The sequence below is a fragment of the Suncus etruscus genome, chromosome 1 (genome assembly GCF_024139225.1).
Source record: "Suncus etruscus isolate mSunEtr1 chromosome 1, mSunEtr1.pri.cur, whole genome shotgun sequence".
NCBI classification, from domain to species: Eukaryota; Metazoa; Chordata; class Mammalia; order Eulipotyphla; family Soricidae; genus Suncus; species Suncus etruscus.
Window position 1 is genome coordinate 167,264,722 of NC_064848.1, and position 27,533 is coordinate 167,292,254.

The 27,533-nt window shown below is 45.6% G+C and overlaps 1 protein-coding gene across 1 annotated transcript in view; it reads right to left on the bottom strand.

Moving 5' to 3' along the window:
- SLC6A4 (solute carrier family 6 member 4) overlaps positions 1 to 26,276 on the bottom strand; it is a 40,053-nt gene extending 13,777 nt beyond the window's left edge. Inside the window, exons 1-8 of the mRNA XM_049772779.1 lie at positions 26,249 to 26,276; positions 9,362 to 9,812; positions 7,067 to 7,201; positions 6,069 to 6,288; positions 5,079 to 5,217; positions 4,433 to 4,567; positions 4,087 to 4,190; positions 2,904 to 3,031 (exon numbers count right to left, since the gene is read on the bottom strand). Of these exons, the coding sequence (XP_049628736.1) occupies positions 2,904 to 3,031; positions 4,087 to 4,190; positions 4,433 to 4,567; positions 5,079 to 5,217; positions 6,069 to 6,288; positions 7,067 to 7,201; positions 9,362 to 9,704 (1,204 nt within the window). The 5' untranslated portion in view covers positions 9,705 to 9,812; positions 26,249 to 26,276. The remainder of the gene's footprint in view (positions 1 to 2,903; positions 3,032 to 4,086; positions 4,191 to 4,432; positions 4,568 to 5,078; positions 5,218 to 6,068; positions 6,289 to 7,066; positions 7,202 to 9,361; positions 9,813 to 26,248) is intronic.
- Positions 26,277 to 27,533: the final 1,257 nt, after the last annotated feature.

Here is a 27,533-nt window from a genome sequence, read left to right on the forward strand (position 1 = left end):
AGTTCGCATAACCTGGCGCCAACAGCTTGTTTTTCTAAGTCTAGCTCTATGATGGTAAACAATTATTTCCGTCCCCCCTAAAATCTATTTTGCTGCTACTACTTAAACATCATGAATATCTCTGTCTCTCTCCTCCTGATATCTTGAAAAACCTGCTTTTTGCTAAACTATAAACATCTCTACTTCTGGTTTCACTGCCTTCAGGCAGAGTTCTTTCTCGCCTGAAGAAAAATATTTAAAAAATGTAAATTTAAGGTCTGTTTTTCCATTGTACTGCTCTCCTGCTCTTTGAGAACACCTTGCATACCAGAGTCTGTCCTTATAAAATGTCATCAACTGAAAAGTAAAATTGTCTCTCATCCCTTGGGCGAGAGTCCCCATACAATGCATTTTTGTGTGGTCTCATTTATTTCATATTTCATATTTCGTCCACTCGTGCTCCTGCTTCTTTCCCTATGAAAAATTCCGAAACCCACGAAAGGTTCTGCTTAGCAATGCTAACCCGTCTGCAGCATTACCTCATCACTTTTATTGTCTAGTATACTTGTACTCAAAAGCAGCATTGATGGGGTGGGGGGATGGGGATATCTTGCTATGGATTTCCACTTTCATCCCAACTTCTCGCATCCTTTTTTCTCGATAACCTCACGGAATGTCATGGATGTCTCTACATGACTCTATGAGTCAAGATGACTGAGCATCTTTGGGGTTTTTGGGGGGCCACACCCAGTGGCACTTAGGGATTATTACTGGGTCTGTGTTCAGAAATAGCCCCTGGCAGGCTCGGGGGGACCATATGGGATGCCAGGGATTGAACCTGGGTTTGTCCCAGGTTGGTCATGCACAAGGCAAACGCCCTAACACTGTGCTATTGCTTCAGCCCCATGTCTGAGCATTTTAAATTTCTGCTCAGAGAAATTCTAAGGATGAGCAATCTCTATCTCTGCATATAGACTTGGACTTTTTCCAGGCCCAGACTCACTGGCCTTAAAAGTTATCTTTTAAGTCCTATTTTTATGTTATTTGTGTAAATAGTTTTGGGTCATACCCAATGATTCTCAGGGCTACTCCAGCAGTGCTTGCTCTCAAGCATACAGTTCCATGGATTAAACCTGAACTTGATACAGTTGGGGATTTGGTTTGTGTAATTGCTCTTTGAGTAGTTCATTTAGGGTCGGTTTGGTTAGCACAAATATCGTGAGTTCTTTTTTTGTCTGAGAATATTTTTAATCCTCCCTCCCATGTAAACGAGAGTTTTGCTGGGTAATGGACTCTAAGTTAGAAAGTTTCTTTCTTTCAGTAGTTTTAATATGTCATTCCACTCTTTTCTTGCCTGGATTGTTTCAAATGAAAGGTCTAGTTTGATTCTTATGGATTTTTTTCCCTTTATACTTAAGGATTTTCTTCTCCCTTACTGCTTTAAAAAGTCCATCTCTCTGTTTTTTGCCATTTGGACTACTAAGTGTCTTGGTGGTGTTCTGTTAGGGTCTATTTTGTTTGGAATTCTTTTTGCCACTTGGATTTGTAGAGAAACCCTTTTCCCAAGCGTGAGGAAGTTCTTTGCTATTATCTTCCTCACTACTTGTTCTCTCCCTTTCCTGTTTTCTTCCTCTTCTGGTATGCCTATAATACAGAGATTATTTCTCTTGTCTTTGTTCATTAAGTACCTTACATTTTCTTCTAGTCTTTGGACTCTCCTTTCTTTTTTGACTTCTTTGTCACTGCTGTATTGTAATTTGTCTTCAAGTTTGTCTCTATGATTCTCCACCTGTGTAATTCTACTTTTATAGCTTGCCAATATGTTTTTTTAGTTTCTTCTGTTCTATTTTATGAATTCTCTTATCTTCTGAAAGAGTTCTTCTTTGAGTTGGTTGAGTTGTTCATCTATAGATTCCTTAATTTCGCAGGCTAATGACTCCTTGATTTCCATCGCTAAACCATTAAGTGTTGATTTTAGGTCCTTATCTATAAGGTTCAGGCATTTGGGTGGATTTGGAGATTTTCCAGGATTTCTATCCATATCCCCCAGTGTAGGTGTCTTCCTTAGCTTCCCCACTAATCTTTGCATTTAGGGGTTTGGAATGCTGGCTGGCCCCAAAGTGTAGGCGATTATCGATGGCTTTAGGAATGGAATTCTTATTAAAAAAAAAAAAGATTGACTTTCTGAGAAAAGGGGCAGAGTTTCTCTAAAACATCTTTAAGGACTAGACAGGTACTTTAGCAGGTAGGGTGTTTATCTTGCATGCAGCTGACCTTAGTAGTTAATCCCCAGTATCACTTCCAGTCACCTGAGTACTGCCAGGAGTGATCACTAAGCAAAGAGCCAGGAGTAAGGGGCTAGAGTGATAACACAGAAAGTAGGGCCTTTGCCTTGTATGCAGCCAACCCAAATTCAATCCCCAGCTCCCCATATGGTCCCCTTAGCACCACCACGAGTGGTTTCTGAGTTCAGAGCCAGGAGTAATGCCTGAGCACAGCTGAGTGTGACCCAAAACCAAAAACAAAAGAGCCAGGAGTAAGCATTGATCACCAGAGGTTGTAACCCACCTCATCCCCCAAATTTCAGAGCTAGAGCAATAGTATAGTGGATAGGGTGTTTGCCTTGCACACAGCTGGTCCAGGTTCAATCCTCGGCACCCAGTATAGCCCCCCAACCTACCCAGGAGTGATTTCTAAGTGCTGAACCAGGAGTTAGCCCTGAACAACACCAGGTATGGCCCAAGAACAAAACAAACAAACAAACAAACAAACAAACAAAAAAACCTCTCCTTTCCCAATACTTAAAAAAAATCTAACAAACTAACAAAAACAAACCTTTAGAAGGGGCATTATAAATCATTTGTATCCAAAATACAGCAAAATCTCAGTGGGAGCAAAGGACCTAATTAGAACCTATGTCCTACCTGCGTCTTTGGCCACTTCAGATACGTCTTCATTTCTCATTTCAGCCATGTACCCGAGCACCGTGAAAATGACAAATCCAGAAACAAAGCTTGTCAGGCAGTTCACTGCACTGGTCACCAGGGCGTCTCTGGAGTAGAAAACCCAGTGCATTGAGACCACGCTCCTGAGTCTAAGGAGCTTGATTAGAAAGACAGGCTGTACTCAAAGAGGTTTCAGGCTGTGTTGGAATTCCCTCCCCTGTTCCCAGCTGCTAACCTCAAGGCTGGCTGGACCACCACTGGCTCAGCCAATAGGCACAGCAACTCAGGTGCTGTTTGGAGGGATACCTTTTCTGCAAAGGAGCACAAAGAGATCTCTGGTTTCAAACTATATTTGCACTGAAGCAGGGATCACAGTGAAAGGTAGGTTAGGAGGAGCCAGAGGCCTCACATTTATGGAGTTCATGCATTTCGGCTTTGGCATGATACTGCAGGTGAAGTTCCGAGACTACCCTAGAGACATCTGGGCACTTTGAGAAGAACTCACCCTGTAGCTCAGGCAGAGGCCCAGCACAGAGCCACATTGCCTAGGTGCATAAAAATGCCTTAACAAAAAGAATTATATAATGATCTTTATAAATCTCACAATGAGATTGCTGGGCATAGTCACTGGTGACTGAATAAGATAACCAAGTTGATCCTTAAGATGATTAGGAATCTTTAATCAAAATCAGCATAATACTCTTTGTGTTGTCAAAATCTCTGAAATGAGATTCTTTTGCTACCAAAATCATGACAGATTCATGCTATTCAATATAGTTCATGCACTGTACTTTTTGTGTAAATACACATCAACAAATCATCATGTTACCATTCTCTTGCTTAATATATGAGTAGATCAGACCTAAATGTTTCATGTGTTAGCACTTTTGTAAAACGACTTTAAAGTTTCTGAATTTGGCATGGAATAATCTCACACAACAACCATGGCTTGGAGTCCCCCTCCAGGCTGAGCAGCTGGGCACACCTGAGGTTTGGGCCTGGGATCTGCATTTCTACAGGTAAATTGGTGACAACTCAGGCCTCATTATCAACAAAACCTAACCCCAGACAGTCTGAGACCCTCAGTCTGAATCTCCTCCTCCAAACCAGCTATTCTATGTTCACCCAACTTTCACATATGCTTGGAAACCCTGATACTCACTGGTAACAATTATTGTTGAATTTGTTGTAGCTCGCAAAAGCCAAGAGAACCCCGAAGCCAGGACCAAGAGAGAAGAAGATCTGAGCAGCAGCATCCACCCACACCTAGGACAGAGCAGAGGTGCGAATGAGCATGGGATGGGGGCATAACAGGCCAGCATCTTCATGCCACCACTTGACTCTAAGCAAAACAGTCAGTTCTCAAAGGGTGGCCAGGTACATACACACAATATTTCTCTTCTTGTCTTTTAGGCAAATACTAATTCCAGTGACCTCTGCTCTGCTTTGCCTGGTATTCTAACAGTTGGTTCTATCAATAGGTGCCCTCAGTCCCCATGTTCTCTTACCCCTGTCTCCAGAAGCTTCTGCCAATTAGGTTTCAAGTAGAAGAGGACGCCCCTCCAGGCCCCGGGGAGGGTGGCACCCCTCAACAGCAGGATTGAGAGGATGATGTAAGGAAATGTGGCTGTCACCCACACCACCTACAAGGAAGGGAGTAGAGGCAGGATGTCACCATGTGGAGGTTGTGTTTTTTCTTATAGACCCCCAAGAAGGAAGAGAGATCTGCCACATTCACTCCTATAATCTGAGGAGGCAGAAAGATCATAGTCTTTATCTGACTCACTGCTTATTCTAAATTCCCACTGCAATTGTAAAGTGGGTTGATTCCTAGCAGAAGACAATCAAGTGGCCAGTTGATTACAAACACTAAGCATACTCCTAGAATTTGAGGTGGGGGCATTGTTTCAGTTTGTTTTGACTTGATATACCCGGCCATTATCAGGGCTTACTCTTGGCTCCGTGCTCTTTTCAGTTCTTTGCCAATTTTTTTTTTAGACTTTTCTAACAGATTTGGTGTCTAGAGACTGGGCATCCTGGAATGTGTTTGGTGTTGAAGGGTATAATTTGTCCATCTATGGTTTTTGAGTTCTGTGTTTGAAATTCTCTGAGGCTGCTTTGCAGGACTGGATTAGAAGCTAGAGTCCTTCTCACCTTGCCAGAAGTTTTGACACCTTTCCAGATGCTGAAGTAGATCACTGTGAAGATCAGCATGATGCAGAGGGCAAGCTGCCAGCTGATGCCTCCCAGATCTTGGAGACCCTTAGACCGGTGGATTTGTAGGACGTGGCGCCTGGAGTAAAAGCAAAGAAAATCTCATGAACAGTGGCCTGAGACGACTTCCTATCTGAGGTGCCAAAGCCACTGTGGACACAGAACTGCCAAGACCATGTGGTCTTGGGAAAAGGTGGGATTGACCATGCCCAGCCTACAGTAGGAAGCAGTGGTAGCCCATAAAAGGCCCTCAACCCAGGCAGGGACTTTCACTCTCCTTTCCTGGCTGGAACCCAGCCCAGAACCATGACCAGCATAACTGTCCTTGAGCATTACAAGGTTTTGCACATGTGAGTCATGGACCCTGCTTCACTTGGTATAGCTGGGGTAGGAGCAATAGTATAATGTGGTGTTTGCTTTGCATACAGTTTACCTGGTTTCAACCCCTAGCATCTCCTACGGTATCCAAGCACCGCCAGGAGTGATTCCTACTCAGGAAAACCAGGAGTCACCCCTGCCCTCCTGCGTGTTGTCAAGTAAGTACTCCTCCCCAACAAAAACTATAACTGCTTGTCAAATAGCTCCTATTCCAGGCTACCATAGCCCAAACTCCAGCATTAAAATATAGACCCCCCTCCAAGCCTCTTCTTTCCCTGATGGCTGAGCATACATGCCAGAAACAACCAGAAAGGTTCAGAGTCTTGAAGTAATTGGGACTTTGCTTCCATGAGGGCCTAAGAAGGGATTTTGGCCAGTGTGCACTGAGGCAGCCTAGCACAGCACTTCACAGAGGAGGAAACAGCCAGGCCAGAGGATTGAGAACTCAGCACATGAAATTGGGGGCCAGGCCTGCTTCCCTCCAAGAAGCCACGCCCCAGGGGCATAGACTGCCCCAGCAGTCCTACCCCTTCTTCGTGAGCACAAACGTACGTGTAAAATTCCTCCGCAGGTGACGTTGAGTGGGGTGTCCAGGTAGCGTTGTTCTCTGAAAAGTAGTTGGTGCAGTTGCCTGTGTTCCAGGCGTTCTGGCAGCTGGTCCAAGGCAGCTGGTCGGTGAAGGAGGAGATGAGGTAGTAGAGCGCCCAGGCCATGATGGTGTTGTAGTAGGAGGCGATGTAGAAGGCAATGATGCAGATGGCATAGCCAATGCCTAGGGGCGTGGGAGAGGGAGTGCATAGGAAGGGACCTAGTTGAAAGGACTGCCCCTCAGCATAAGGAGGAATCAGTAAACCAGGGGATGGGGAGGTACTGCTGCCCCGGTGACAGGCAGAAATGGTTTGGCCAATCCCACTATTCCCCCAAAACTCTGAGAGTTTGAGGAGAATGACGGGAAGGTGCCACATAGGTGTTGCAAGGAACCAAGTTCCCTATAGGTGTCTACAGTGGAAGCTGTTCTGGAAAATGTGTATATGCTTATGCTTTCAAAAATGTGAGAAGCAGGGGCCAGAGCAGTAGTGGGTAGGGTGTTTTCCTTGTACACAGCCAGCCCAGGTTTGATCCCTGGTATCCATAAAGTCCTTTGAGCCCTGCCAGGAATAAGTTTTGAGTACAAAGCTAGGAGTAAGGCCTGAGCACAGCCAGCTGTGACATTTCAAAAATGTGGGGAGCAGAGGGATCAGGAACACACCACAAAGGACTGAGCACATGACCATTCCCAACATGTCCAGAATACCAAGATCAACCCCCCAGTTGTCACATAGCCTCCCAAGCATTAGTGGGTGTTGTTTCTGGTTCCTCCGTATATAAATAAATAAATGTTTTTATATGTTGCTGTTTATTTCTAAGTCCTGCTTATTATTTTCCTGCAACAAGCTATACCATTTGAAGAGTCAAAAATGGAAGTACTCAAGCTACAGTGTAACTGTAGAAGAAGGGTCCTAGTTCCCAGGCTTTGGAGAACCCACTCCCTTCCCAAGCCTGTTAGGTACCTTTGAAAATGGGGCATATTTTCTTCCATACAGAAATGCAGCCGTTTCGATGGTACTGGCCCAGTGCAAGCTCCATGTAGAAGAGTGGAATTCCTCCGAAAATGGCCATGATGGTGTAGGGGAGGAGGAAGGCACCTGGGGCAGATGAAAGACATTTGCACTCCTGCCTACAGATGCTGGACAGATGTCCAGAACAAACCAACATGGACCCCAGGGGCCACCCAAGAACCTAAGCCTCTCATATGACAGAGTTGGGGACAGTAGAGTTTCTCTAGCATCTCCACTAAGCTTAAAACCATTGGGCTGGGAGATACAACAGTGGTTAGGGTTCATGTTTGGATCCTGGCATCACATGGTCCCCTGATCATTGCTGGGGAAGTCCAGGACAAGAGCCACAAGAGGTCCCCAGAGGTGATGGGGTGACCCAGGTATCCCCGACACTGCAGGACCCAAGCAGGGATTGCATCCTCTGTCCTTTACACTGCACCAACAGCTTGTTTGGCTGAGAATTAAAAGTAGAGTCCCAGGAACTCCTCAACACCATTTTGGATGCTCCCCTCAAAACACACAACACACCTTCAGGCAATACCTGAAGCAGAAGCTTCACAAATGGGTATAAAAATCAACTTTCCCAGCTCCCAAGATGATTCTATTGTGCCCAGTACCTGAACTCACATTTGGGAACCTGGGAAGACTTCCTGTAACAACATCCTGTTGTCTTCCTGTACAACAACTAAGATAATCTATCAGCCACGAGCTCAGATCTTTGTTTCTCTGTGTTAGCTCTGGCTCCAGACACTTAATCACTAATATAGGTTATAGTTCCAGAGTTTCATCAAGTCAGGACTCTGCTGGCTCTGGTTGAGGCTGAATTCAGAAACATCAGGTTAGGGATTTCTCCTCATCAACCCAAATTTTAGCTTAAAGATTATCATCTGTTGGACCAGAGAGATAGTAGAGTGGGTAGGGCACTTGTCTTGCATGTGGACAACTTAGGTTTGATGCTCAGCATCCCATATAGTCCCTCAAGCATTACAAGAATGATTCCTGAATGCAGAGTCCCTGAGCACTGCCAGATATGGTCCCAAATGACAACAGACAAGGTGTATCAGCTGTGATTTTTGCCTAATTTCCTTCTACCAAGCGCTCTAATCCAGAAACCCAAAGTCAGTGCCCGTCAGAATAATCCTGCCTCACTTCAACCAAGCAGAGAACTAGGCTTGTGTTTTCATGATGGCATTTTCCCAAAATGCCTGACTTGGCTCACTTTTCTGCAGGGAATTAATATAGCAGGGGAGATGTCATAGGAACCCAGCCCCTCAGCTAAAGCTAGGACTAAGGAGCCTCCAACTTTCTTTACTTCCAGGAAGCAAGCTCTGGGCACACTCAAAGCTACATGGTACAAGAGCCTTCAAATATACAAGAGCCTTCAAAGAGGCAAGCTACAGAGGGAAAAGAGGGTGACACAAATGGATTGCCTCCCACATGTGCCTTTGACTGCTCCCCAAAATCAGTTGTGGGCGCACCTGTTATTTTTGAATGTTAACTGATTTGATTCCCATGTTTCTTCCTTTTCTTATTTGGATAGCAAATCCAATATGAACAAGAGATCCCACACCAGTATCTCCTGATCCACTTTCCCTCAGGATCCCATAACTAGAGTCAGCTGCTCTCGTGGGATTAGCAGTAGAAATGGGAGCAAGAAACAGTCTTAGGGCTAGAGATGTATCCCTGGGCATGTGTGGCAAGTAAGAGGCCTGGGGTTAATTCTTAGTACATGTCTCTCTCTCATATATATATATATATATATATATATATATATATATATATATATACCATATACATACATATACATATATACATACATACACAGTTTCTGGCCTCAAAAACCAGATATTCTTGCTGTAAACAATTTAACATACATTCCTGAGTGGTTTGGGATTGGCCTGGGCTCAGCCCTGGAACCTATCCAGATGGTAATTTAAGACTCTGGACCTGAGCTGACGCCTATCTGGGATCGCACATAAGGTCCAAAGGCCCCATTTGCCAAGCCCAACTCTGCGACCCTGGAATTGCCTCCTAGTTTTCCTTCTGTAGAGCTGACTCTTCTGAACCCTTCTATGCAGAATCTGCCAACAGGAGATAAGGTGCTTCAGAACCAAGAGAACCTTAGATACCTAGTGTTCACAAATGTGTCCATAAAACAAGACTGCACTCATCTACCCTCCAACTTTCCAAAATGATTTACAGACCTCCCCTAGGCCAGAACCTTTCCTTGTGACCCACGGTACTGACCCCCTCCATTCTGGTAACAGATGTAGGGAAAGCGCCAGACGTTGCCCAGGTCCACGGCGTAGCCAATGACCGAGAGGAGAAAATCCACCTTCTTGCCCCACGTCTCCCGCTCCCCTGGATGGGCCTCAGCCACTAAGGCAGTGGTGGCAGCAGTAGTGGAGTGCTGAATGCCATCTCCAGCTCCGGGGCTGGGAACTGTTGAATAGCCATTGGAGATCTGGCCTATCTCCGCCTTTTCCCCTGGTCCAGGGACGTCCTTCTGTAGAACTCCGTTCTCCTGACAATCTCCTCCATCCATGCATGCAGCTGGCTTCGCCTGTGCATTTAGGGGCGTGGTCTCCATCCTGCTGGTTAGTAGATGCTACTGACACCCATCTGCTGAGGACAGAATTGAATTCTTGGTGCTCAAATGTGTGGCTCCTTGTAGTTTGGTATCGATGAAGTCACAGTTCTGTGGAAAAGGTACACACAGAGAGGCATCTTAGTTGGCTTTGGTATTAACTCATCAGACATCTTCAACTTTTTAAACAAGCTCTCGGTAAAACTGAGGCATCCTATCTGCATGAGAGTCAATGAATTTAACAACATAGGTCCCACCATGATACGTGGTATCAAATCACAATCAAGTAATTTGTAAAGGGAAGAATACACAAAGCAACCACAAATAGACCCTAAATCATCAAGATTTTGTGCAGGGTCTATTTCAGAACAAAGCATTTACTTCACTTGAAGACCCTAGACTCTCATTTGGGAAATAACCAAAAATTCAGAATGGAAGAAGAGGACTAATTTCAGTAAAGCTTCCCAGAAAACTTACACTGTCCTGAGTATGGACTTGCTTAAATCTGCAAGTAGACGGGCCCGGAGAGATAGCACAGCGGTGTTTGCCTTGCAAGCAGCCGATCCAGGACCAAAGGTGGTTGGTTCGAATCCCGGTGTCTCATATGGTCCCCCGTGCCTACCAGGAGCTATTTCTGAGCAGATAGCCAGGAGTAACCCCTGAGCAACGCCGGGTGTGGCCCCCCAAAAAAAAAATCTGCAAGTAGACAAGGCCAGTGCTCACCATCACTTAGGTTGAGAGTGCATTGTCATTAAAGAGAATGATAGCTAGTATTTTAAAAAGTAGAGGGAAAGAATAACTTTTATGAAACATCCCTAGATTTTTGTGCTGTGGAAATTTTCATTCTTCCTTCAGTCCAGATCTTAGAAATCTTGGAGCAGATTCTAGCAGCGCCCAGTATTTCTATTATGGTCCTGCAGCTCCAATAGGCCGTTAGCAGTATTACTGTTCACCATTGATTCTTACTCACCATCATTCCTTGTGCCCTCCCCAGCACTCCAGTAGCTAATCCATTTGCCATTCTGCAAAAGTGAGTGAGTAAAGTCACCTCTCATCCTTGCTGAGAAAGATGGGATGAAGAGCACAGAGGTCACAGGTGCTGACCTTGTTAGGGACTTGGTCTCCAGTTCCTCTTATGGTGGTGGGCTGCCTTATGCCTTTAAATCACTGCCGTGTCCTGGACTACTGAGAAATCAACTCAGCTTGTTCTCATCTGGATTGTGGTCTGACCAGATTGAAGTCTGAGGTCTGAGAAGTCAAACATGGGCTAGAAATCTGAGCCTTTTGGACTTTTACCTGTGACTTGTCATAAAGTTAGTAAGTAGTCAAGACTTTTCAGTTAATTTCATTTCTGCTGGACCTAAACTCTTAGAGTTCCTGAAATAGTTTGGGAGCAAAAGCATGCTTCTGATGAGCTCAGACCACATGGTGCCTAAGAAAAGAAGCCCAGGGATGGCAGGTGAGCTAATATCCCAACCCGAGAAAGTTGGTCTTCACTCTCCAAATGCAGTCATGAAGGACAGCCTCGGGCAGGGAACAAATCAGAACAGCACTTAGCAGTGCTTTCATTTTAGCTTATGGCTTAACTCCCTGGCCTTGTGGCAAAGTGAAGACAATTTAGAATACGACATTAAAGGTTTTCACCAACAAGTGTGTAAAATAATTGGCTAGGATTTGCCACAAAATACTAGGGGATACAAATAATTAAAGTGCTCTCTTTTATCCCAGTAAAGTGGGGGGAAAATGTGGGTCACATGTGGCAGTGCTCAGGGCTCTGTGCTTAGAAATTGCTCTTGGCAGGCTTGAGGGACGATATGGGATGTCGGGAATCAAACCCAGGTTCATCCAGGGTTGGCTGAGTGCATGACAAATGCCCTATCTCTGTGCTATTGCTCTGGCCTCAGAAACAAAATTTTAATTTTTTTTGGTTTTGTTTTTGGTTCACACCCGGCAGCGCTCAGGGGTTACTCCTGGCTCTATGCTCAGAAATCACTCCTGACAGGCTCAGGGGACCATATGGGATGCCGGGATTCAAACCACCGACCTTCTGCATGCAAGACAAACACCTTACCTCCAATGCTATCTCTCCAGCCCCGAAAATTTTTTTTAAAAGAAATTGATTGTTTCCTAAAATATGAATATCCTATATGAGAAATATATAAGCTTTATCCAGTGTGTGTGTGTGTGTGTGTGTGTGTGTGTGTGTGTGTAAGGGGCAAGTAGAGGTCTGAGTTTTACTCTATTGGGTCCAAACCCCAACTCTATCCAATCTCAAAAAACTCTCACAGAAGAGGACTTTCTGACAAAGAATGGATAAAATTCCATTGTGATCTATTTTATTCTATTGTTTAGACTCTCTCTGAGGTGCCCCTTTCCTTCAACTCCAATTAGAATTTATGAAATTTTTTTTGGTCAAGGGGCCAAACCATGCCTAGCAATGTTTATGAAGTATTTCTCGTTCTATGCTTGCGGGCAACTCCCTGTGATGCCAGGGATTAAACCATGGTTGCCACATACAAAACAAGTGCCTTAACCCTATAATACTTCTCCAGCTCCTAGACTTTATGGACTTGTAAAGCAACCACATGTCTTCTCATCTACACTAAGAAAACCAACACCAGGCTAAAGTGTTGCTTTTTCAAGCCCCCATAACACAGGGCACCTCACACATGCAAAGTATATGCTCTACTACCAAGTCACAGCTGCAGCCCTTCCAAGGGAATGTTATTTTATTTTTAGTTCATTTTGGCTTTGGGACACACCGGGCTGTTCTCAAGGCTTACTCCTGGCTCTGACCTCAGGGACCATATGGGGTGATAGAGATTGAAGCTGGTTGATCACATGCATGACAAGTGCCCTAGCATGACAGGCACCCTACCAGCTGTACTTGTTTTTCTGTGCCCTACTCCCTAGGAAAATTTTAGACCAAATGATTTCTTCTTCTTTCCCTGGTGTTGTTGCAGTGATGTACATTGCTGCACATAAACATGGTGTGCCTGTTTGCTCTTGCAGTGGTGCTCAAATACATCTGTAGGAGGTCACATTTCTGATCTCCTGTCTGCACATCCTTCCGTTGTGATGCTGCGGATCCCAAACAGTAATTCTGTCAGGTCCACACTCAGCCCTGGGCACTGCACCAGGAACCAAACTCTAACCTCCACCTTGCAAGGCAGCTGCTTCTTGCCACTGAACAATGTCCTGGGAATTCTTGATTTTGGTTTGGTTTTGAATCCACACCCAACCATGCTCAGGTTTACTACATGGCCCTGTCCTCAGTGATCACTCCTAGCAGGCTTGGGGGAACCATAAGGAGCACTAGAAGTTGAATCCGAATCAGCAACATGCAAGATAAGCACCCTATCCACTGTGCTAGCTCTCTGACCCCATCAAGGAATTTATTTTCAAGCTCTTTCCAAATTTTTATTTGAGGCACAGTGATTTCCAATACTTTTGATGACAGGATTTCATGCATCCAATTTTCCAACACCACACTCTTTATCAGAGAGTTTTTTTTCTCAACTCTTCCCTCTCAAATTCTTTTTCTTTTTAGAGGAAAAATGATGACACAATGCCAGTAATATTTATCTATTTTGGGGATCTGGTCCAGGTTCAAACTCGGGGTCTCACACATGAAGAGGTCAATATATTTCAATGCACTGTCCAACACAAACTGAACTTGGCAGTGTGTGGCTGGGCCACTTGAAAAAGGCCACTGCACTTCCCTCAGTCACAGTCCTCACATTAAAAGCTGAAGAACTTGAAGACTAGATGGCAGAGATAAAGAGCTTTATCACACCAGGCCAGATGGCACCCAGCAGATAGAGTCTGCCTGCAGCCAGGGCCCCACAGGACCTTCCTTTCCCCTCCTTCCCAGTTTGACATAGGAAGTGTCCTTAGACACACTCTCCTCTCACTGTCTCACTGACAGGACTTCTGGGGATCTCCTGCATCACCCAGATTCTTGGGCCTGCCCCATTGCAGTTTCTAGAAAGCTTATCCCCACAAGATGTGAGCTGCAGAGTCCAGGGGTTTGTTCTCTCCTCTGAGGCATCCTTTAGATGAGGCATTCTTTTTTTTTTTTTTTTTTTTTTTTTTGGTTTTTGGGTCACACCCGGCAGTGCTCAGGGGTTACTCCTGGCTGTCTGCTCAGAAATAGCTCCTGGCAGGCACGGGGGACCATATGGGACACCGGGATTCGAACCAACCACCTTTGGTCCTGGATCAGCAGCTTGCAAGGCAAATGCCGCTGTGCTATCTCTCCGGGCCCTAGATGAGGCATTCTTAAGAGAGAAGGGAAGTGGATGTGTGGATGTGTGAAGATCTGTTTAGTAAACATCTTGGGGGCAATGTGTGCTCTTCAGGATTCTGGGGTGGTCTGATTTTTATTTCTTAGCAATTGTGAGATGCAGCGACTGGAAGAATACATCATGATTCTTTGCTTTGGTTCTGAGCCATTACAAAGTACTGGATCTCTGAAATATTATTATATATTGTATTATTGATAATTTTTATCAATAGGCTGAAGAAACCAGGAAACTATTAAAAGCATCTTGTGGCAGATAACTGAGTTCAATCTGTCCCTCCAGCTCTGCTTTCTTGGGTTCTCCCAGTGTGTCCCCATCCTAATTATAGTATTGCAAATAGCAAATAGAGAAGGAGCAGTTAGGGAGTGTTAACAGTGAAGCCACGAAACCACAATCCCTCTAAAACCCCAAATAGGCAGGATACACAGCTGTTTACTTCAACTCACTCCTTTCTCAGAGAGAAAGCCCTTCCAGGTCAGCCAAAAGCAAGAGGCCTAAGCCTGGGTGCCCATTTGCCTACAGCATATGATGTGTCTGTCCTAGAACCCTTCCTAATTTTCCTGACTCTACCTGAGACCAGTAGATAACAATGGTTGGGAGCAAGCTGACCCACAATTATAGAAGGAAGAGTTGCTAACGACAATTTATTTCTTAAAAAAAAAATTGTGTATGTGTGTATTGGGGAGCACATTCAGTGGTCTTCAGGGCTATCTCCTGGCTCTGTGCTCAGGATCATCCTTGGCAGGATAATTTGAATTGGGGATTGAGTTGGGGTTGGCATATGCATGGTCATGTGCAAATTTCCTAACCCCTGTACTATTTCTCTAGCCCCCGAGCCAATTTCTGAGCTTATCGGAAAGATCAGGTAGAGAAAGTGGATGCGTTGAGCACATGCCTCACTGGTGTAAGGTTCCAAGTTTGATTCTCTGCACTCCATGTCCCTTCCCTACAGCCTCACTGAGTGTGATCCTGCTGGTCTTCAGCACCTCCAAGCACTGACACCATCCAGCCAAGCTTCACAGGAGCCAGAGTAATAGTAGAGCAGGTAGGGCTCTTGCCTTGCACATGGCTTACCCAAATTCAATCTCTGGCACCCCGTATGGTCCTCTGAGCACACCAGGAATGATCCCTGACCACTGAGCCAGGAGTATGGAGAAAAGAGAGCCAAATACTCTAAACATGTGGTAAGCAGTGGATATGAAGAAAGAAAGAAAGAAAGAAAGAAAGAAAGAAAGAAAGAAAGAAAGAAAGAAAAAGAAAGAAAGAAAGAAAGAAAGAAAGAGAGAGAGAAAAAGAAAGAAAGAGAGAGAAAAAGAAAGAAAGAAAGAAAGAAAGAAAGAAAGAAAAAAGAAAGAAAGAAAGAAAGAAGAAAGAAGAAAGAGAGAGAAAGAGAGAAAGAAAGAAAAAAAGAGAGAAAGAGAGATAGAGAGAAAGAGAGAAAGAAAGAAAGAGAGAGAGAAAGAAGAGAGAGAGAAAGAAAGAAGAAAGAAAGAAGAAAGAAAGAAAAGAAAGAAAGAAAAGAGAAAGAAAGAAAAAAAAGAGAAAGAAAGAAAGAAAAGAAAAAAAAAAGAAAAAAAAAGAAAAAAAGAAAGAAAGAAAGAAAGAAAGAGAAGAGAGAAAGAAAAAAGAAAGAAGAAAGAAAGAAGAAAGAAAAAAAGAAGAAAGAAAGAAGAAAAAAAAGAAAAGAAGAAGAAAGAAAGAAAGAAGAAAGAAAGAAAGAAAGAAAGAAAGAAAGAGAAAGGAAGGAAGGAAGGAAGGAAGGAAGGAAGGAAGGAAGGAAGGAAGGAAGGAAGGAAGGGAGGAAGGAAGGAAGGAAGAAAAGAAAGAAAATGGGGCCAGCGATAGGGTGTTTGCCTTGCTGACCCAGGACCAACTGGGGTTCTATCCCCAGCATCCCATATGGTCCCCCAAGCCTGCCAGGAGTGATTTCTGAGAGCAGAGCCAGGAGTAGTCCCTGAGTGCTGCTGAGTGTGACCCAAAAACTGAACAACAAAAAAAAAAAAAAGAAAAGAAAGAAGGAAGCAAAGAAGGAATAAAGGGAAGAAAAGAAAGGAGAAAAGAAGGAAGAAATGAAAGAAAAGAAAAGAAAATAGGATGGGGCTGGAGAGATAGCACAGCAGTAGGGTGTTTGTTTTGCATGAAGTCAATCCAAGACAGACGGTGGTTCGATCCCTGGCATCCCATATGGTCCCCCGTGCCTGCCAGGGGTGATTTCTGAGCGCAGACCTGGGAGTGACCCTTGAGCACCTCCAGGTGTGACTCAGAAAAAAAAGGAGAAAGATGAAATGTCCTCTAAAAGGGTCTCATTTGGCCCAGGAGTATCAATTAAATGTTTATGCTGGAAGTTATTGGGGCAGGGGTTTTCTGGGGACACCTGGTCCATCAGAGGATTAGCCCTGCTGGATGAGGCTTGTGGTACAGAGGACCAAATCCAGAGCCTCTCACATGCATGGCCTGTGCTCTACTACTTGAGTTATTTCTCTGGTCTGAAAACTGTATTTTATTTTATTGAGGGAGAGGGTAACTCTCCAACAATGCTCCAGGGACCTGAAGTGTCAGTGCTCAGGTCAGCAATGCATTATTGCTGGGGAGGAGAGAGTAAGGGGTATCAAAGTCACTCCAGATGTATTCATGGGCCATGTGGTGTTGGGGATTGAATTCAGAACTTCCACACACCAAATGCCAGACCTTTGAGTTGCCTCCTTGTTCCATTAGGAGGTTTTTTTAATCCTCCTGGGTAGGAAGACAATAGTAAGGTTCAATATTAGAGCTTTGACTATCCCCAGGCAGACTGATTTCTCCAGGGCCAGAAAATGGCCCAGGAACCTTCTTTTGAACTTTCTTGTGTGCTCTTGCCCCAGGCTATGCAGGGGAGAGGCTGTGGGTGGTGCCAAGGAGCAGTGGTTCAGTGATGGGCAGAAACCTTGTCCCTAAGTTTTCGCACTTGGTGTGGGGCCAAGTGTGTGGTTAATGGGCCCAAATCCACTTACTCTTCACACTCCTGTTTCTTCCCAGCCTGGGAATTGGCTAGTAACTAGTTCATGCCACCTCCCACCTCTTAGAAAGATCCGTTTCTATTTAAGATCCTGATCAAGTCTCCATTCCTCTTTCTTCAAATTCTGTTTTGGTGGCCAGGGGAACCAGTATATGAACAAGCATGTAATTACTGTGATTAGTCATAAAACCACCCACCTTTGGAAACACCCAGGATTCAACTTTTCTGACAACAATCAGCTCCATCTAGGTAGAAACCCTATAGAAATTTTGGTGTGTGTGTGTGTGTGTGTGTGTGTGTGTGTGTGTGTGTGTGTGTGTGTGTGTGTGTGTGTGTGTAGGTCAAAGTGTAGCACCATGGATTATGGATTTACCATTGAGATAAGATTAATTATAGGTCATATAGCCAAGTGACAATGAGCATTTCCTATTCACAGAGTTGAAAGCTCCCTAGGCACCTACCTTGATGACATGAATGACAGTGCCCTGGTGCTGCTAAGGCTGTTCACACAAACACAGGTACTCAGCACTCATTCAGTGCCACCTGCTCAGAGACAGACTTTGGCTGAGCCACAGTCCTGCCTTCCCCCAGTTCACTTGATCAAGCTGGTGCCTGAGAAAAATCCTGATAGGTGGGGAACAGTGGAGCCCACTGATAACTGCTCCCTGGATGTGCAGGTTTAGCCCCATGTTCCTCACTCCACAGCTGACTGGAGGAGAACATGTTTTCCTTTTCTTGCTATTGCCAACTTCTGTACCAGAACCCAAACTCATGCCAACCTGCTGCTGGGGGGGGGGTCCTATGTGGGAAAGCAGGCTGTCTTTGCTCTTGACTTCTCTAAGGTGAAGCTATGGGTGGGGACTGGAAGCTACAGACACCTCTGGCACCAAAAATTGAGACTCCAGGATTGGAGAGATAGTACAGCAGCAAAGGTGATTGCCTTGCATGCAGCTGATTTGGATTTGATCCCTGGCACCTTGAGTCCCAAGGGACGTCCCTGTGCCTAGGGTTAGGAGTAAGCATTTCAGGGTGTAGCCCAAAAACAAACAAAAAAATGAGGCTCTATGATTTGAATTGAGGGAAGAGAGAAAACCTGTTTGATTGGAGAGATGAGAAAGAAATGAGCCCCATTCTTGCTGCCAGCTCTTTATCCAGAAAATCCCTAGGATGTGTGCGTGTGCGTGCGTGCGTGCGTGTGTGTGTGTGTGTGTGTGTGTGTTCTCAGGGACAGTGGTGGGGCGATTAACTTTCCAGTGCTGGGTGTGGTGCTGCATTGGTGTATGCCAAAGCGTTCTTATAAACCGTGATACTTCAATAAAGAAAAATAAATCCTGGATGAGTCAGTTTAACTTTTTGGAGAAGAATTAAATAGGCAAAAATGTTCACGGTCACTAGGAAAAGAAAAAAGGGTTTCTGCCCAGAATCTCCCCTGCTTTGGAGAAGAGCACCAGAAATTCTCTATAACCTAACCAGAGTGTAAAATAGAAAGGATGGCCAGTTATGGGGCTGAGATGCTGCAGAGACTGGCAAAAGTAGAATTGTTTATTGGACTTTTAAAAATGGATTTGGCAGAGTAGGCATAAAAAGCCCTCCTCTCGTGAACAAGAATGTTCAAGCCTTGACTTAACACTTTTTCTGAGTCATCAATAAGAGCTGCCATTTTTCCACAGCCCACAGCTCTCTTGTCTTGTAGACTCACACCGGAATGTCAGATCTACCACTTGGGAACCGGGCTATGTGTCTTTGGCAGTTAACATCTGAGCTTTCTTGTCCTCTCATATAAAAGAAAACCATGAAAATCCTCCTAGGGCCAGAGAGAGAATACAGGGTTAAGGCATTTGTCTTGCACACAATCAACTCTGATTCAAACACTGCATAAGGCTCCCCAAACACCACTAGAAGCGACCCCTGAGCACAGAGCCAGTAGTGAGCCCCAAGCACCACCAAATACTGTTCCACACACTTGCCTCCCACCCCCCAATCTTCCTCCCTAAAAGCTGAAAATTAAATAAAGTAAATGTTTAACTCAGTGAGCGGCCATGGGAAGTAGAACAGATGAGATCATGACCTGTCCATGGCCCCCTGTGCAATTGACTCTAGTTTTCCTAGTCCTCAGTTCAGTCAGAGAAGGAAACAGAGGCCTCCAAGGCTAATGACCTGCAGTCTATTGCACAATGAAGAGCAGCTTGAGCCAGATGCTCTGGCCCCCTATGAACGTGCTTGTGCGTCTCAACCAGAGGCCTCTCGGCATCACCGGGCAAATTTGTCAATAGTAAGTTCCCAGGTTCCTCAGAGATGCAAATTCAAGTGATCTGTGCAGGAACTGTATTTTAAACAAGCACCCAGGTAACCAGGAACAGCACTATACACCACAATCCTACACCTTTGTCCCTTTAATTAGCTTGCAATCACCACTCAAAGCAGTGGGAGTGGGTCTTTCCCTCTTCTCCCTTCTCATTGGCCTCTCCACATGTGACATCATGTCTCTTATCCATGTATAAACTCTGCTGCCCACTCATAGCAGAGACTAGACCTGAGCAATAGCATAGCAGTAGGACTTTTACCTTGCACGAGGCCAACCTGGGACCCGGCTTTGATACCCAGCATCCCCTATGGTCTCCTGAGCCTTCCAGGACCAATTTCTGAGCACAGAACCAGGAGTAACCCCTGAGCCCTGCAGGGTGTGACCTAAAGAAAGAATTTTTCAAGTTTCTGTTGCTGCTGCTGGTTCTCCTAAGCATGAGGGCAGACTAGAGTCCCAGGAGAGACTTCACTCTTTTCTCTTCAGAGCCTCATTCTCAGGGACCCACTGCTCCACTCTCCTCAGCCATTGGGAAGATCTGCAGTGCTTTTGGGGCAGCAGGAGGCCCTCACAACAATAACACTGTCTGGTGGGAGGGGGCACTAGGACAGGATCTCAGGCAGTGCTCAGTGATGATCCCACAACACAGCTCTTACTGGATTAGGAACTGGAAAATTGACATTGACAATTGACGTTCTAGGGTTAAAGAAGCACTTGCAATGTATTTATAGGCTCTGAACAAGTACTAGCAAGAGATTCATCCATGGTCTGTCTGAGTTCCAAAGTTTGTTTGGAACTTAAAATATATTTTCTACCCTCAGGTGTAAATGTCATAAATTATTATTAACACCCCAAACCAGTTTATAAAATCTGAGTTGTATAAGAAAATAGGAAAAATATGTCAAATGAAAGTAGCAGGGCAAGCCTTCTTAAATACAAAAGCAAGGTGACAGTGAAATGGATCGGAGGTTATTTATTGAACATCCCGGTTGTTGACAAAATTTTAATTTGAGGAGAGAAGTTCAAGGAAGGAAAGAGACTGGTGCAGATTTGGCAGAAGTATCTTGCAAGGTACCTTTAAAGAACTTTAGACATTGACTCAGACTCATTACCTTGAATTAACTTCACAATTTACAACTTCTGGCAGCAAACAAAGTTTCTTTCCCTCCATGGCTGGAATATGTTTCATGAGAAAGAGACTTGGGAAACCTGAAGGAGTGACTTGTAAGCAGATTAGAGAATCACTTACACTTTGTAAACACTCTGCAGTTGTGATAGCACAAAGTGTGTCATCCATAAAAATTAAGATAAAAACTGGAGCATTTCCAGATACAAACTTTCTTTTCCATTTTATAGATATGACACTGACTATTTAAAAACAGATATAAGGACAGGAGAGATAATACAGTAGGTACTAACTCCCTTGGCATTCATCTTGCATAGGGGTACCACTATGACCCCTGAGCATCACCTCAGAGTGATCCCTGAGCGCAGAGTCAAGAGAGAGCCCTTAGTACAGCTATATGTGACCCAAAGCCCAACATTAAATTAAAATAAAAATATATCTGAGAGCAGAAGAGATAACTCAGTGGGCTGAGCACATGTATTGCATATGGGGCCTAAGAGAGAGTACAGTGGGTAGTGCTTTTCTTGCATATTCCAGATGTAGGTTTTATCCCTGGCACCTCATATTGTTCCCCAAGCTTCAGCAGAAAAGAGCCCTGATTGCATAGCCGCGAGTTAGTTTTGAGCACTGCAAAGTGTGCCAACAAAACAAAATATGCTTTCATGCAAGAGGCCTGGGTTCAATTCCTGTATGATATTGTCCTCCAGGCATTGCTGGGTGAAACCCCCAAGCACTGTGTCAGGAGTAGCTCCTGAGTACTTCCATGTGTGGCAACAAACAAACAAAAACCAAAAAAAAACGAAAACCAACAACAAAAACACCACAGTCAAATCCCTTTAAAAAGCCAGATATGATTAGATCCACAGACTGAGTCAAGAGTGGGAGTGGGGTGAAGTAAGAGGAAAACCAGAGCAGGGATGCAGTGTTGTGAAATGAGGGCGGATTTTTCTGTGGCAGCAGAGGAGGAGATGAGAGAGAAGGGAAGAGAGGAGTTTGGAGTAGAATGAGATCAGATAGAGATTAAAGGAAAGGGGGAGGAGAGCTTGTTTCTGGAGGCGGTGGGTGAGCGGGGGTGAGGAGCTGGGCAGAGAGACCAAAGTGGGAATGAAAAGAATGGGGTCAGCAGCAGAGTGGACAAAGCCTGGGCTTCCCAGGATATATGTGATTTGGAAGCTGCAGCTTGAACTGATGGAGTCTCTTCTTACAGAACTCCTTAAAGAAGTTCTGAAATGTGCTTTACCGTATTACACACATCCTCTGGGCACTCATGGAAAATCAGTCCTGTGTTCTAAGTGTTGGTCATGAGCTCAGATATCCACTGAGATGAGGGCAAGAGATAAGCAATCTTTGATCTCTGGCCTGTTCATCTCAGAAAGTAACTCTGGAAGTGACAAACTTAGGGAAAATTTGACAATGTCTACATGTTTGTTTTTGTTTGGGGGCCACATCAGGTCATGCTCAGGGCTTACTCCTGGCTCTGTGCTCAGGGATCACTCCTAGTGTGGTTCAGGGACTAAATGTGATGCTAGGTATAGGACTGGCTTGGCCATGTGCAACCAAGCACACAGCCAGCCCTGTGCTGTATGTTTGATTATAAGATCTCACTAGGGGCTGGAGAGATAGCATGGAGGTAAGGCATTTGCCTTGCATACAGAAGGACGGTGGTTCAAATCCCGGCTTCCCATATGGTGCCCCGAGCCTGCTGGGGGTGATTTCTGAGCGTAGAGCCAGGAGTAGCCCCTGAGCGATGCTGGGTGTGACTCAAAAACCAAAATAATAATAATAAAATAATAATAATATCTCACTAATGTGGTTTTTCAGGTGCGATAAGAAAGGTGGGTGTCTAGAAAGTCTAAGTTTCCACAAAATATAGTCATTTCTAAAGTGCATAATTATTGTATAATGTCAGGTATTATATACAATCACTCAAGCTATCTGTATTACATAAGCAAGAATGTGATCTGCCTATACCGAGTGACACATATGGCAAGATGTTAAAACTGATGGATCTGGGTTCATTGGACCATTTCTCTGTGTTTTCTTTTTTTATTTTCTCTGAGTTCTTGATTGAAATTTTTGAAAAAGAAAAACAGGCAGGAGAAAAGAAGAAAAGAATTTTAGCACTCCTCTTAGATAAGGCTAAGAAGCCTCCAGCAGGCCATCTCTGCCAGCTGCCAAGGGAGCCCCAATATCCTCTCCTCTCCCCTCCTCCTCTCTGCCTGAAGCAAGGGAAGGAGCCAGTTTATTTGATTAGTCTTTTAAGAACAGCGCACAACACCGGGGGAGGGGGAAACCAGGCAGGAGACTTAAATTCTAGGCCTGCCTGAATCCTCAGGCACCCCCTGCCCCTTGGGCCAGCTTGAGCAGATCCTTCCAGAAATCTCTGCCTCTCCCTAAGTCTGAGGAATTCCTTGGTAAAAGGCTACAGTTCAGTTTATTTTTATTCTATTCAGCAGCTCGCTAACAAAGGAAATAAAAGATTCTTTCTTTCCTTGAAATGTTCAGAAAGACCCCTCAGGAACACTCAAGAAGGGACACGCCAGCTGAGGGCTGGACTCAAGGGCCTGCCCCTCCCAGCCCACCCACCAGCCTCAGACACCCAATTTCCCCAGCTCACAACCAGCAGTGGCCCTCCCAGATGCTTGGCTTTGTCTCACCTCTCTCCCCAATCACAAATAATGATGGGAAAACTGTCGCAGATCCCAACAGATCTTCTCCTCACACTTAGCCACTTGTCAGCATCTGAGGACCTTGGCCACTTGGTCAGGATGTCACCGCCTCAGCTCTGCATGGCCAGGCTTTGTCTCAGTGAGAGCTGGACAGCACAAGGGCTTCTGGAACTCTGGGTGGGCCTTCTAGTTCAGTGGCCTATGTCCCCCCCTAGCTACCCCAAGTCCAGGGCAATGTGATAGTGAGAGAGTTATGGTTTCAGAGAACCAGAGGGGAGAGATCCAGGCAACCTGGCTGCCTCATACCTACTCCTTTCTGGCCTCTTGCCTCCCCTATTCCTTTAGGCATAGGCGAGAACATTCTTTTTTCAGGGGGGTTAACAGGTTATGACAGAGCAGGAGCCACTGAGTGGCTCCTCTTTCCAGTACTGACAAAATTCAGACTAGAGACTAAGGCTAAGCCATCGAATTTCTGCATGTGAAACCCCAAAGTATTTGATGCTCTGCCTACAAATAGAGGGGTCTTGTGCTGCTCATCGGAAAGCACTGCACCCCTCTACCAATAGAAAGGTTTCTTTCCTTCATGGGCTTCTGTTTTTAAAAGACTATTCCAACGAGATTCCCTTGTAGAAAGAATGAATCTGCCTATTTCTCTGGGTTTTCTACTTGACCTGAATAAACTCAGAAAACAATTCCACTCTCTAAGTGAAGTGAGACATCCCTGCCTGTGTGTTCTGGAGAAATGACTATCATCAGACTTTGAATTTTAGTAACTCATATTACCCTGTTTGCCCACATGCCCACAAGCCCATATGCCCCACTAACTTCTGGACAGTGACAGCTGACTGGAACAATTTCAGTGTCCGGGGGAATAATATCCCCGGCTTATAATATTCTATTGAGGGGGGGCCTTTTCCACCAGCAGCACTTAGGTTTCTCAATAAGATGGGGAGACTGACCCTTACATGGTTTGCACATGCCTGAGGTGCAGCTCCTGAACTCCACATGTCAGAGTGGCCAAAGACTTTCCTTAGATAGAATTGCTAGTTGGGGGAGTGAGATGGGGGGAGATGCCAGAGAACCTGGATGGGCAACATTTGGAGCATCAGTGAGTGGGGTCCTGGTGCTTTGTTATTTTGCTCCTTTATTTCAAGTCAAGTTTGCTTGACACAGAAGCCAGGGAACAGTGACAGAAAGAGGTAGAGGGAATAGAACATACATGATGTATCAGCCTATATCTTAGATCAAGGGGCCGAGACCCCGACAGCCTCCTAGAATGGCTAAGTATTTTCTGCAGTATTTTCCTTTGGGCATCTTTAACAGTTGGGGGAAAAGTCAAGTCATGACCACATCCTGTTGATTCATTAAAGTCAAATTAAAATTAAACTTCTGGCATCCCTACCCTCTGAAATAAAAGCATTTGATGAGAATGAAAAAGAAGGAACAGTCCTTTACTGAATTTGCTGCGTTTCTCTTCTGAAAAAACAGAGTGGCTTCAACCCCTTGCCAAGCACCTCTATATATGTTCACCCCGAGCGTTTGTGAAACTTCTCTGTTTCATCTAAATACTCAGGAACCCTAAAAATCCCCCCTCTTCCTAGAGGATTTGGAGATTTTGTGGGTTCGTTAAATCTTCACCATCACTCTATTACCCGCCCTCCACCCCCTGATCATCCTTAATATCTCTATTTCTCAATAAGGAGACAGAAAGAAATGGGTTTGAATCTGGGCTGGTAGTGACATCCCTGAAACGTCCTGAGCTAGTCATCATTGCTGAAGGGACTTTAGAATGATTGTGAGAATCTTTTTATTCATTTTACTCAGACTCAGTGGGAAGAGGGAGAAGAGAAAGGGGAGGAGAGAGAAGAAAAGAGCGGAGAGATGGGAGGGGAGAGAGAAGAGGAAAGGAGATGAAGGAAGAGAGAGGAGACAGAGCAAAGAGAGGGAAGAGAGGAAAGGGAGAGTTGAGTAAGGGAAAGGAGGAGAGGAGAGGAAAGGAAGGGAGAAGAAAGGAGAGGAGGAAAAGAGAGATGAGTCCAAGGGGATGGGGAGATGAGGGGAAAGGAGGAGAAAAGGGGAGGAGAAGGGGAGAAAGAGGGGAAGGGAGAGGAGAGGATTATGCTGCAAAGGGCTTGCTTAATTTGCACAAACCCTTATACCAACCTACCTCTCTCACACTCAGGTAGCGGTCACCTGTGCCAGTGTCTTCACAAGTAAGTCAGGACAGAGTGGTGGCTGAGTGCATCCCTCCACTCCTGAAAACCCAAACACCACTGAGGCTCCAAACACCCCTCCATCCACTAAACACAAGCCCCCAAGTTGCCTTCTTTGACATCTCCCTTGTCACGGAAGGCAATACACATTAAATATTTGATCTTGTCTTTCTGTGATAAGAACTAGCAGGCTCATAAATCAACCTTTTTTTTTCCCCCTGGGCAAAATTGATCATAGAAATAAATCTTCGTAATGTCGAACTCAAACAATGTCACCCCACTCTAAACTTCTCCGGAAGCCCCAGATGCAAAAGAAATTCAATATACAAAAGGAAATGCGCTCTGTCTTGTTGGTTAGCTCTGGGGAGCAATTTTTAAAACTGGATTTGAAGACAGTCATTTATTATTTTATTTTTTTTGGAAAGCAATGGATGGCTTACCCACTTGAACCGAGTAAAACAACCCGTCGGAGTTCACGTCTCACCTAAATTCCGAATGTCCTGCGAGCGGGCGTCAGCTCTGCGCCGTGAGAGGGCACAAAGCGCACCGAAGCGCTTGGCACCGAAGTGTCACTCGGAGATTTTTCTAGGTATCTGAGCATGTATGTCAGCCAGACCTCTCGGGCAGGAGTGCCTTTGTAGATCGCTTCCTGCACGCGATGGCAGGAGTCAAGCCCCAACAAGCCGCGGGGAGGGACTAAAGCAGCTCTCCCCGGGGTGCAGGGACAGCTGCGGGGCGTCCCTCTGCCGCCGCTCCCCGCAGAATCCCCGAGGACGACGGACCCCGGACCCGTCCCCGCCACCGACCCGCCCTCGCCCCGCTCTCCCAGCGCCCCGGAGCGGAGCCCGCCACCCACCAGCTGGAGAGGGGGAGGAGGAAGGGGGTCGAAGTTCTGCCAAGAAGCAGAAGCTGGAAGCCAGAGGGAGAAGCCGACCCACCTGCCCGGCGCGGTGCGGTGCGGTGCGGTGCGGTGCGGTGCGAAGGCTGCTCGCGGGGCTCTCGGGGACCGGGCGACCCTCGCGCCCTCGAGGCACCCGGTGCGCCCGCTGCCTGTGCGGCGCTGGAGCCCCAGCGGCCGTATTTGTACCCTCGGGCCCCTCACATGGTCTGATCTCTAGATAGCCGCCGCCAAAGAGCTCTTGAAGAATTTTTGCGTCACTTTGAGACGCACAAACTTTTACCAGCCGCTCGCTCAGCCAGTCGCCCAGGGCGGGAGATTGCTCTGCCTGCGGGCTGGAGTGGTGGTGGGGGGGAGCAGGAGAGGGAGTGGGTGGGGACCCTGGAGAGGTGCAGGGCCCCCAAGCACAGAGACACACTGACAGTGTGACACACAGTCACTTTCACACGGTCACACACTCACGCTCACACGTCCACAGTGAATTCACACACACACGCAATGCACACACATATCCAGACATACTCACACACATGATCACATTCATACATACACTCAAACAGGCACACATTTATAGTCACATCACTCACATATACACTGACACGCACTTGCATGCAGGTCGGTCACACAATCACACTCGGATACAGTCCTACGCACACCAATATATTGACACACAGTGACAAAGCCACACAATCACATAGACACACACACTTTCATAATACAGACACATTCACACACAGTTCATAGACTTGCAGCCCTACTCACTCGCACTAACTCCTAACAGTCTTCTTGTATGTGTGTGTCTTCCTGGAGGACAGGGCTCTGGGAAGGAGAGAGCACATAGAGTGGAGGGCGGTGGGGGACAACAAGCCTAGAATCCCCTTTTCCAGGTAGGGAAAGTCTATTTCCTAGCACAAATTTATTTCTTCCTCACCTGTGCTCTGCACCTTTAAAGTTCTTCTTCAGTGCCACCACCTCTGTGCCATCTTTCTTGAGCACAAACATTATTCCCATCCTGTCCATCAGGCTCACCCCCCCTTCTTGCTCTATTTTTCTCCCAAGGACTTAACAGCACCTGCCACTTCATGAGGCTTACCGCTAGGGTGGGCATTCAGCCAAAAGGAACCTTGTCTAATTCCTCCATCCCCAGGGCCCCTGCCGAGTGCCCTACCTAGTAACTAGCCTAAGTGCTTGCAAAATGAATGAGTGAAGAATTCTTTCCCGTTTAATAAACTAGTCGCAGTGCAAAGCAAAACAGATCGTATAAATTTGAGGACTTGCAAAAACTATTCTGCCTGGATTGAGCAATGGATGAAGGACTAAAATTA